This window comes from Dermochelys coriacea, chromosome 6, assembly GCF_009764565.3.
Source record: "Dermochelys coriacea isolate rDerCor1 chromosome 6, rDerCor1.pri.v4, whole genome shotgun sequence".
Classification (NCBI taxonomy): domain Eukaryota; kingdom Metazoa; phylum Chordata; order Testudines; family Dermochelyidae; genus Dermochelys; species Dermochelys coriacea.
The window spans coordinates 36,826,829-36,839,692 of NC_050073.1; the positions used below are offsets into that span (position 1 = coordinate 36,826,829).

General features: G+C 34.8%; 1 protein-coding gene across 8 annotated transcripts in view; it reads right to left on the minus strand.

The window, feature by feature from the left end:
• The window catches only part of ELP4 (elongator acetyltransferase complex subunit 4), a 248,158-nt gene that overhangs the window by 119,966 nt on the left and 115,328 nt on the right, over positions 1 to 12,864 (minus strand). For 6 of the 8 annotated variants that reach the window (XM_038405562.2, XM_038405559.2, XM_038405565.2 and 3 more), the window contains one exon: positions 11,281 to 11,387. In XM_038405562.2, the coding sequence (XP_038261490.1) occupies positions 11,281 to 11,387 (107 nt within the window). Of the gene's footprint in view, positions 1 to 5,739; positions 6,018 to 11,280; positions 11,388 to 12,864 lie in introns of those variants that run through there. The other 2 variants (XM_038405564.2, XM_043516904.1) reach the window with 2 other exon arrangements.

Here is a 12,864-nt window from a genome sequence, read left to right on the forward strand (position 1 = left end):
GTATTAAAATAGCACTTTTAATGGAAACTAATTTGCAACTTTAATGATAGCGCTGCTACTGCTCCCAGTGAGTGGGGGGAGGAGAGCCTAGAGGTCTAGGAAAGAAGTTAAACAGACAACAGCCAAAATAAAATAAAATAAAAAAAGTAACTATTGATTGTGTGTGCCTTAATTTTTAGGTGCTAAACCTGATAATAAAGTTAAGAGAACCTTAAAGAGAATGATTTTCATTAAGTGTTGAGCACTCACCTTCTGAAAATCAGACTATTCAAAGGTGTCTCAAAAGTTGGGCATCCAAAATCCCTAGTCATTTTTTAGAAGTGATAGTTACATGTCATACAGTTCCTGCTTCAAAGTGTCCGAAGTGAAGGGGTTTGTGGCCAACAGAAGATCTGAACCTTTACATGCTGACAGCATTCAAATTCAAGCTAACATTGTTAAGAGATGACATCCCAGAGTTATACTGGACAAGCAGGCCAGGTAGCCTCTGTTTAATGCAACAAGTAATCTTTGTCTCGTCTTAAAGGGCCCGGTGTGCCCACAGCCAGGTATTACAAACGAGCTGATCTTAAGTGATTAATGTTAACTTTAAATTGCTTAACAAGCAACCTTTATAAATTGCCACTATAACATAAATTAAACGAACTAATTTTTTTGTTTTTTTAAAGTCAAACTGGGAGACAGAAAATAGAGGTGAGAGTAATAGCAGTAAACTTGAAGTAGCCAAAATCTAAATGTATAAGTTATATGTTTATTCATGCCTTAGATATTGTCTCTTTTACCGTTGCATTGATGGGAGGATCTACCGCTGCTAGCCAACAACTTTTTGGTTGAAGTTGTTGAATCCCAGAATATAGAGTTTGTCTCCGTATTGTCTCTCCCCCACAATTTATGCTAGGTAAAGAAGCAGTGTTTTTGAATGGTGGCCGTAAAGCAGTTTTTAAAAAAAATAGCATGGAGTACCCCATCTTTTTTTTTCTGTCCTGAATCATACCAGTTTTTGCTGTAATTCTGTCAAATCTCACAAAGTAAGAAAGGTCAAGGCTATCCTTAACACAAAAAGCTCTAAAGAATAATATTGCATTTTTGAACGAAGAGATGTTGATATTCAATAGGGGGCACTCTTTCTTCTAAATCAGCAAAATAACACATTAGCATAGGATTAAGGAGCACTGTTCTAAGGGAGATGACACATTTTAATGAGATGAAAAATTGAGGTCTCTGACCACTTACAGTCACTCAGTATGAAAAAAATTCTATGTTGGCCAAATTACAATATGGGAATTTAATTTTTTTATATCTACATTGTTGCTGAAGTTTCAGTTGGATAAAGTATTCACTACCTCTCCTAAACAATTATGTAGTGTTGTTGTGTTCTCTTAAGCAGTTGTCACATTTCACACAAGAGGCAGTCGTATTCCAGTAATGGATGAAATGATTCCATTGTATAGTTTTCCTACCACTTTGTTGTGATGGAATCTTTCAAGCCAAAGAGTGTTACATAAAAGGGCTGTAATTAGTATTCTGAGACAGCAAGACTCTACCCTGATGGCTTCCTGAGTCCTCCTGCTGGGAATTCTTAAGCTATGTTCCCAGAATGGGTTGTTATCAACATTTAATGCAAGAGGTATGGGAAATTCTTTTGCAATATTAGTTATTGAATTGTGTTCTTCCATCCATTCCAGTAGACTTCCTGAATGAAGTGGTGTTGCTGATTTAGAAGAAGGAATGGGGGGCATGGATCAGCGTTCACACTGCCCTCCTTGTCAGTACCCAGCCCAACTGGGGAAGCTAACGATCCAACCAGCAGACCAAATTCAGTGACGAATCCTGGTCACTTGTCCCTGAGGCATGTTGCGCATACACTAAGAAGAAGTAGGTGGAACTATTCATTTTAAGTCAACAGTGTAACAATAGCCAACTCAGGTGCTAGAGACATTTGATTTTCAGCCTTTCTAGCCCAAATCTCAGTATTATTTTTTCTTTCCCTTGACAGGTGACTGAGTTTTCAACTACAACCATTCTTCAATATTCTGTATAACTGACAAATCCTTTAATGGGACTTTCCCATAGTCAGTCCCCAGTTTGGGGATGTGTACCTTTGCAGGTTGTTGAGTTTACTTCTCAAATATTTAGTTCCATACTATCTTTTTATGACCCATTTCTCTGAAAGGATTCCGGTACAGCTCAAAGCAATAGCATTGTAGATATTGATGGTAACTCTGGCCAAGATTTTTAAAGGAGACCAACGGAGTTTGGCACCCAACTTCCACCGATTTTCAATTGTTAGGCTTCTGACAATTCCTTAGCCTTCCTTTACCTAAGTTTACCCATATATAAAATGTAGATATAATGCTATTTCCTTACCTCACATGGTTGTGGTGAGACATAATTAATTATTGTTTGTAAAGAGAGTTGCTTTTATTAAAGGCATTAATAATAGTTTGTACTTCTATATTGATATTATTTAGGCATTTAAATTTTTGAGATGGGATTTTCATAAGTAGCTAAGGGAGCTAGCACCCAAATCCCATTGAGAATAAGAACTGGGTGCCTAACTCCCTTAGTTGCTTTTGAAAATACCACCCTCAATTGCTTCCTGATGAGTCACCTATCCTCCCACACCAGGACTTGGGCTCAAAAATACAAATAAGCAAGAAGAAAACCTTTATAAGAAAACTGTGGTTAGCCACTGGCCTCATCCCCGTTATGAAGGTAGTTTGGATCAAATGAGCCAGCTCCAAAGAACCCAAATTAAAATTAATGCATTGAGTTTTTCCACAAAAGGATATTTTCTCATCAGTGATTTTGTGTGGCTTAAAATCAAATTTTAGAATTTTACTGAAGTTCTATCTTTGTTGACGGTATCACTCCAAAAATAATAGGGTTGCCTGTTGCCGGTTGTCAGGTCCTGATATTAATGAATATTAAACTAAGAGGGAAAGGGAAGTCTTCCACTATTTCCCAAATTATTAAGCTTATGATTTAAAGAGAAATGCTAAAGTGTAAACATTTGTATGGAAATATGTTAAACTAAGAGTTTGCCTACAAAAGAAAGTTAGTCTGGAATAAGATATGGTGTGAATTTAAAGAAGATTAATTATTCCTGAGTAACTCCATGTGTGGATACTCTTATTCCATAATGCAAGTGCCTTATTACTCTTTAGCTTAATCCACTTTATTACACTAATTCAGAATAAGGAACTCTTATTCCAGAATAAGAGAATCTACACACTGTGTTAATCAGACATATTTAATCAGGAATAACTATTCAAAAATAACTCCCAGTGTAGATAGACATGCCCTTAGATACATAAGGTATTTTCTATTCTTACTAACAATATGTGTATCAAAGAGATACCTTTTAGTCTAGTCAATTGTTCATAATTTGTAACTTTTTATATTAATTAACTGGGAATGTGTCAATGTCCTTTTTTGGTATGGGAAACACAAGATAAACAGACCCATCTATTTACAGACTGAACAAGGGCATTTCATGCTGTAGCACTGACCCTTAGTCCATTACAATATGTCCAAGTGACCTTTAATTACACACATGACTTTGTTTCATGCTCTTCCAGTGGTGCAACACAACTACATTACAAATTGGTATCAATATTTCTAAACAAAAGAATAACTTATTTAAATAAAAATGAATGAGACTTTAGCTTATTAAAAAGGAACTGCAAAAACACTGCATTACAACATTTCAAGTGTCAAAGTATTGAGGAAGTTAATGGAATTCTCTCTCCCTGTCAATTAACAGAAAGTTAATTCTGTTAAAATATGAAAGATATAGTATACTGCAGAGCTAAACACATTATCTAGAAGTTAGTATTTTTCAGTTTTCTGGTTATGTTTGCTACATTATCTTCATGCAGCAATCTCCAAACTGACCAGTCAATATCAGCCAGGACTACTTAATATTAACTGGTGACAAATATTGGCAGAATTTTGTAAACTAAAATGTCTAAATAGTAGTATATCCAGATTCAGGAATTTCATCTTCTACTTCATTTTGCAATAATATTGTTCAGTTTTAAATTCAGTGCAGTATGAAGATCTTATTACTTGATTTCTCATGTTTCTACACATTATCAATATTCAGATTTTTTTTTAAAAGAACTGCATTTCAAGTATTATTTTAGCCAAAGTAATGATAATTTTAAAATAACAACCCAAAACTTTATCTAAAGTGTACTGTCAGAATTTTAAACCCATTTATTTATTGAAATTATTTGAAAGAATGTAATACATTTTTGACAGGCAGTCTTTTTCAATATTGAAATCAAATCCTTGATGTCATCAAACCCTTCATATTCTGTGCCTTATTCCTGGAAGGCTCATGCCAAAATGATTTAGTTTGATTTTCTTTAACAATGGTAGGTTGGCTTGACAGTATCTGACAAAACAATTCAGTGAAGTACACCATACCAGGTAAAAAGAACCTGAACTGGCTACTAGATGAAATAACGTAGAACGGAACATGGAGTTATGAGGGTATAAATTTTGATTAGGATCTCTTAAGAAAGTAACATTTAATTTTATGTGAAGAAAATTTCAATGCTATTATGCTTAGCCTCTTTCCATCTACGTTTCTAAAGAACAAAATGAATATCTATCTTAACTATTGCAGTGGGAGAAAATGGGCAGGTGCATCAATGCAGCAATTTGGAGCAATTCTGGTTGGACTACCATTAATCTCCATTACAATTTACTATAGTATTTTCTTCACATGAGTTCCTTGTTTCTGCCACCTTCCAGCCTCTGAGCTGAAGTGGAATCTCAACTGTGTGATGTTCAGGAAAAGGCAGGGAGCAGTTCAAGAACAGGGAGGAAGCATGCAGAACAGCCACTATCTTTCATGTGATTCCCCCAAGCCCACATGCTTCCAAAGGGGAATCAAGCCCCTAGATTGTAGCCACTACCCAAGCTTTATATATCATTAATAAATCAAAGAGCAATGTTTTCTGAAACACTCAAGAAAACCTCATAGCCTTGTTGTTTTGACCAAAAATTTAAGTGAAGTGCTGTCTACACTAAAAGTACATCCATGTAAAAGGATCAAGTTACAACATTGTTGTCCTCCAGCCAAAGAAATGTCAGCTTCCATTTTGAGGTGTAATGAGACCTCAATATGTTTTAAGAATCATACTAATACTTTAGCACAATCTTTAAAACACAGGGAGGGATGTCTTGTTTATATGGAAACTGGATCCCCCAACGTGATTGTATATGTAGTGTACTGTATATAGGACTTATACCTGCCAGAAGTTTATCGCAAATAAACAGGAATTTAGTTGTCTTTTTGATCTATACTTAGGAAACTATAACTTGACTAACATTCCAATAAGTGATTATGTTCTGGTTTCTATCGGTTCTTATACTTTCATAGTTTATGGCCTGTTTTCTTTAAAAATGTTGCCTGAAATCATTTTCATTAATTTCATTTGCATAGATAAAATGGAAAATAATGCACCTTTATAAAAAAAGTGAAACACAATCAGAATTAAGATGATCATCAGTGAAGGCTGCTCTGAGTGGAGAATTTCTTGGAGAAAGAAGCTTAGGAATAGATGATATAACTTTTCAAACAGATGTAGATTTATGTATATAATATATATATAATTTTACTTTCAGATAATTTTATTATACAAAGATGTACATCTCTCTGTACATACATAGATATTCGCCATATATGCTGATGACAGGATTAATTTTTCACATCAGCAAAAAGAGCTTGGCAATATGATCCTCCTGAGTCAATATGCAGTCATCACTGTTCTCAATGCATTTATGATAATGATAACTGCAAAATATTTTAGGGTGCCTGGTTTAGCAATATAGTGGTCTAACAGAGTGCAGGCATGCTGAGGCTCAGAGTTCAGGTCTTGAGCTCATCCCTTCATTCCTGGGCTAGCAGAAATTGGGAGTGCTACAGGACACAGCTCCTGAGGAAGGGGAATGGCTTTGGTTTGGCTTTCAGCAATCTCTTCTGGTTAAATGAAGATGTCCCACTGGGAAAACAGAGCACATGTCCAGGAAAAAAAGAGAGAGAGGAGAACACAGCAAAAAGGTTAAAGTATGGGGATTCAAGAAGAGACCCTCAAAAGCAGTGTTTCATGGTAACTTGAAAAATCCACCACGTTACAACTTTCCTAACATAATTAACGGATATGTAACATACACTGAAGTGACTATGTAGTTACAACTGACACCTGGAAGAGCTAGCCAGTTTTAGAAATCATCTCACCTCTAATAATATAAAACTTCCTTAGGTGGTGAAAAAAGAAAGTCCATTATTTTGATTGCTGTAGGGAACTCACATATTCATTACACACACACACACACACACACACACACACACACACACACACACACACTTTTCTAGACTCTCTCCTAAATTCATAGCTTTTTCCTTTGGCAGCAATGGATATGACTTTAAAAGATTGCACAACTGATGCAGAGTGCTTCAGAGAACAGTCTGTAAATGCCTGCCATTGAGATAGTAGCTACTTTACTGCCACAAGAGTACTCTAATTCTAATTCTTTTCTATATTTTCCTCTCTTTCCCTCACGGAACACCTTTGAGCGATGTGACCCCTGAGTTCAGGAAACTCACTACTATTAGGCTATATGTGGAATTGCAGCACAGCTATGATACTGGGCTTCAAACAGAATTGTCTTTTGCACACAGGATTTAAAGTTTATCCTCTAGCTTGTGCAGGTACTATACATCCTTTAAAGCTATTAATTCTTATCTGTACAGGTCTGAATACAGAGTGTTTGCAACTAATAAAAGTCTATTTTTCCCCCCACAACAATTGTAGATATTCTTAGACAAAATTTGCACAATAAAGGAACAAAAATTATCTTGTAAATCTACTAAATGGCCATTATCTGAAGACTTTTAAAATATATATATCAGGTGTATAACAAAACAGTAGTAATTTAAAAGATTATTTTCATGAAGTTTCTCAACTCTAAACATTTCTCTGAATTTCTTAAATGATTAACTTTAACCATATAAAAGTAGGAGTTTATGACCACCACACAATAACAAAAGAATAAGAATCTTATTCCAACTGTCTTATCAAATCAGGTAATGATGTCCTGCCAGTCAAACACAGAGGAACATGCAAAATAAATACTAAAGTAAACAGGCCTTAAGCCACCTAAGGGAAAGTCAGCAAGATGGCAATTTCAATCATTTGGAATAATACTAAAGCAGCCCTAGGCTTTTCTCAGAATGGAAACATGTCACTGTTACCACAATATTTCAACAAATCAGAATGCAAAAGAAAGGAACACTTATGTAATCACATTGGTAGAAGAGCACTTTACTCAACATTTAAGTGGAAAAAAATTATGAAGAAATTCCCTTTATGTGAATAAGTGTAAGTGAACATAAATGAGTGTAAGAAAAAAAGTTTCCTTAAAGGTCTACAGGATTTCAAAAGCGTATCATTTAGAAACAGTTTTCTTTAATATTTTTGGTACAACGGGCTTTTAGAATGACAAGGAAGTGGTTACACCAAGAAAAACTATGACGAAGGTGAGAGGCATGTTATAAGTGAAAAATCTAACAAATGCTGATACAAGTTACACTCAGTTATACACAAAAAAAATGGTATTTCAAACACTATCCTGGAAAGTTTAATTAAGATGAATAAGGCTGTGATATCATTTAACTGAGAAATCAAAAAATATTTCAAATATTTGGGAAACTTACCTAATGAGTAAACTTTTAGTGTGTGTCTAGTCATGTAGCCATCTTTTAGTCAATCATCAGAAAATCAAAGGCAAATTGGCATGACTCAACCTAAACTTTAATACCGCATGATTGTGTCGTGTAAGCTTGTTTTGTGCGAGGGCTGCTGTGGTTTTAGCAGAGAGATTAACGACCGGACCTAAGCTGGCCTCCAAACCTTGCCCTGCTGATGCCTCAAGCCCTTTGAAGTCTGACCATCATACCTGGCAAAACAACAGTGGGAACTAGGCTGGTGTCAGATCTAATCAAGTTGCCTGCCTCAGCATAGCTAACTATGGGGTACACTAATTGGCCCAATTGCGGATTATACCTTTTGCTACAGATTCAAGACAATAATTTAGTCAAATGATGGTTTTTATCTCCTTCTAATTAAGATTCCAAAGTGGGAAGAAATAGGATTAGACAGGCTAACTTCAAAATTTTGTCCTTTAAAGTGGTATGCACATTAGATATGTCTACTTTGCCATGTTTAAATATGGCAACAAGTAAAGGTTTTTGGGAAATATAAGTACAACTGTTCTAACTCTTATCAAATATAGCTATGTTTTCCTGCAAATAGTTAAGCTAAATATTTTTAAAATGAAACATGTAAATCCGTAAGAACACTCGAGAGTATGTATTTTAAAAGGTGAACAAATGTATCAATCTTTAACACAAAAAAGTACTCCCCCCATGGAATACTTTTTAATCCATGTAATCTTTACAAAAAACAGAAACTCATAAAAAACTATTCATTATCTTAGGTAAATTTTCATATACAGAAACTTTAACAAAGCTAACTGTAGTAAGCTGTATAAAGTGTTACTATCATCTTAGAAATAATTAATTCTATTCAAATTTGTGATATCTAAATCTTTTTATTGAGGGCCAAACTATAGGTAGTTCAATTTATTGATGTGAAAAGCAAGTCTGTAGCCCATTAGGGACTTTAAAAGTTGACACTGTGATGAAATAGGAAGTTGGACAGCTTTTTTGAGGAGATAAAGGGGCCTCCTTCACTGCACACATTACAAATGTTGCCACTTGAGAAGCAGTAGTCTAGTGATGAAAACTTCCTTGAAGCAATTTTGTCACAAGTCACATGTTGTACTTCCCTACCTCAGCATTTATAATCTGGTTTTAAAGATACGCTCAGGTAGAGTTCAACACCACCTTCCCAGATATGTTTAACATACTTTACACAGCTACTTTCATATTGTCTAAAACTGTAATGTATTTAAATATATATCTTCATTTCTAATTCTCCCAAACTAAACTCTACAAATGTCCTTAACCCTTTAAAGTTTATTTTGTTTTTGTAAAATTGCAATATTGCTAGTAAAGCACATTGTTTGCTACCTTTTGTTTTTGCCAAAGGATTTGGAATTGATTGCTGACACATTACATTTTAACTACAGTATCCAGTTTTGAGTGATTCTATCCAGATCCTACTTTTTTCAATCAATTTATTTTTTTCTTTTTCAAAAGTGCCTTGCCTTCCAAAGCTACCCTGGTCAGTCAAGCTGTGCTTGGCCAGCTCCTTCTAATACAGGGAAGAAGAGAACCTTATATGGATTGTAGTTTGGTGAAATGGGTAGAGGCATATCACAGTAGAATAATGATCAAAGTTGTTCAAAGAGGACTGACTTGCCTCAACTTGGTTTGCAAAAAGTTTATCCCCATCAAGAACTGAAATTATTCAAAAGGGGCCCCTATCTTAACAATGAGGGTTGAAATTATTCAAGTGGGTCATCTACCCATCTCTACAGCAACAGTTTTTTTTCCAAGGGTTCCATAACACCCCTGATTCAAACTCTTTTGTCCCTTGGCTAATGAAATTCTTTATACAGAGCCTCCTGATTTGGTTTTTACAGCAATAGAAAGTGGTAACCTTAGATCTTGCGGACAGAAGAATCATCTTCTGATCCAGGCGAGAAAAATTCAAAATATTTCAATTCACAGATAAAGTGAATGTGAATTTAATATAGTAGAAAATAATGGTGCATATTTGCTTGTGTTACTGAAGAATTACAACTTCTGTCTAAAACCTGGCATGAATCTAGTACTGATTCAAAAAACCTAATAGTCTTTTGATAAAGTGATATTATGTTAAAATGGTCTAAACCACTATGGTGCTTTATTCCTTTAACTGTATTTTCTGAGAAGCGGGGGAAAAAAATTGAAAAGGAATCACCTTTACCTCCCCCCCCCCCGTCTCCTTCATGCATTTGGCTTTTAGTGGCTTTTGAAGGGAGTATCTCCAGTTGAGAAACTTCTAGCTATCATGCAGAGATGACCCGAATGAAGAACTGGCTGACCGATTAACTATTAACTACTCTCAATAGGATTAGATAATTAAGGACATTGATGACCATTAATTAGGAGGAGGGCTCCTTAATTTGTCACTTGATAGGGCCCTTTCAATGATTTATAGGTTAGGGCTACTTACAATTGTAAAGAGAAAGCAAAAAAAGGGGAGAAAACCCTTAAGTTACCTTATCAAGTGGCCAGCTAAAGAGGGCAGAGGGTCAAATAAGGGCCAAAGTGGTCACTTAAGGGTGAAGTCCCAAACACCAAAGCAGTGCCAAGCCACATTGACCATCATTTGATGATGAAGTTAAAAATATGCTAATTTATTGGTGGCAATTCTCTCTTTTATGGTTTCAAGCAGTTAAGACAAGTGGCTTGCTTAAGAGCTTTTCATTTGAAAAGAGATTAAACAAAATGGCTTGTCAGGACTGCTTTGCTGTTTTATATCTTTGTTAAAAAAATGCTCAGACTGTACCAATGACTATCATATCATACAAAAAGCCACCTCCCTTCTCTGAACATTTAGGTAATTAATAAATACATCAACTCTAATTGCTTAATAGTTCTATGTTCATTTGCTCTTTAGGAAGATTAAAATGAAATAAATCTTTTGTATTACTCCCTTCCATCAAGACCGTCTGTATAAAGGTCAGAGGAAAAAAGTTTTAATTTAGTAGAAAATTTACTAAAGGACATTAGCGTAAGTGATACTGTGTTTAAAATGACATAAAAGAGCTAAAGGTGATTTCAGTAATGCAAAGAAAATGGTTTCTGAATACTGATAAGGACACTTATCCCTCATGCTACACACAATTTTAGGCAGCATTATACATTAACGTCTCTCAACTGGGGTAACAACATGTAGCTATTTTCCTACTCACTAACACAAGTAAGAGCAAGTCATTAACATTTAATTAAACATGCTCCTGACATCTTCAGAAATATGTATGTTATGCTTTGTTACTGAAGGTTGTGGCCTACTTCCTATGTACATTTTAAAACAAAATAAACTGTTTATGCATAATCTGGTTTGGTACAGTTAGAGAGACATTCTTAATTCGATTACATATTAAAAGTAATATTTTATAAAACCGTTCTAAATAGGTGAACCACAATTAAATGAACATATAACAAAAGTTAAAGTATTTCACAAAACTAAAATATAGGAATTAGCTCCACCTTTCGGGTTCTAAATAGTGAAACAAAACTGTTTCTCTTACCTCAATGGTGAACAGCTTCCTTTTTAATCTAAAAGCAAGGTCCTTCGTGCCTGACGCATCACAGATCAAGCTATTAAGCCGAGGAATCTGGTGCACATGAATCAAACCTTGTGGAAAGGAAAAGTAAAAGGAGGAAAAAATGTAAGAAAGTGCTGTCATCCAAATGCATAAATTAAAGAGTCTTACAGCAGAATTCTGTATATTTACACACACTCATCCTCCCCTTTTTAAACTGCAGCTTACTACCAGGAGCAATGAAGCAAACGGTGCGATTATACTCATGTAATCAAGCAGAATAAGATAAACAGAAATCCTTGTGCGAGGAAAACTAATTGCACTTTGGTACAGAAGTACAGATGTAAAGAAGGATCTTAATACTTGTCAAAACTACAGCCGGTTTGTGTGTGATTTTCTCTTGTATTTACAGTAAGCAAATATGGCTATCACCTTGCATGCTGCCCACGGCACCACTGAGTGATCTTTATTTTATTAAATGCACCAGTAAGCAGCCAGCAAAACAAGGCTTATGGGTTACTGATAACCAGTGAGGCTGTAATGAAAAGTATTTAATTTTGCACCTTTTAAAAGTGTTGTGGTACACAGCATTTTAGAGCACACTCTTTGATAAATTTTAACCCCTACATCATCCCTACAAAAATGAATTTTCTACATGCAAGACCTTTACATAACTGTTCTGATTTTTTATAACAATACTAGGTACACTGCTAGCTCTGCATTCCGTCAGTTGAAACTCAAGCTGATTTTTTCTGACAAGGACGCTGGATGGTTTTTGTTCAGCCTAATATAGTGTCTGAACAACCTAGGGGTCATTTTCCACAGTTGAAAACTAAGAATATTCTACAATGCTCTCAATTACTGGCCTACATTTGATATTCACAAATTCAAGGTGTCTACATGAAAACATTGCAGAGGCAAATTCAATATTACATTAATTTAGAAAAGCTCTATCACTTGAAAATGGCTGCTGCGAGGAAATAAATTAAGACCAGTGTGGGGTATTTTTCAAATTTTTACTTTTTGTTAAGTGGAATTACAGAAGATAAAGAGGAAAAGTTTCATACACTTTTAAATAAGAGTTTTACAAATACTATCCTATTTAAAAAGGTCTTCTAAATCCTTGGGAAAATGTTATAAAAATAATCAAAAACCTCTTTTTCCTTTCACTGAATTCTAAGAATTATTTACATAGTCCAAAATGTGACCATAATGTACAGGTAGAGCAGCTCCACCACAAACAGAGCTGTAAAATATAATTATACACATTTAATAAAGGAATATCTGTACCATCTTCAATCTTTACTTACTTTTCACAAGTTTAATGCAAAACTGTAGGCTTTAAAACAAAATAATAAATTTAGGATTTATTCATAAATGCAGCAATGTCATCAAAACATTCTATTGAACTTTGTCTATAGGCAGAGCCTTGTGTTATCTGCAGTGAATAATACATCTTTTACAAAGAAATTTTCAGGAAAAGAAACCACATCCCTAAACCATTGGAAAAATTTCAATCGTGCAAAATCTGATCAATTTTTAGGATTTTAGATAAAGAGTACCTATAAG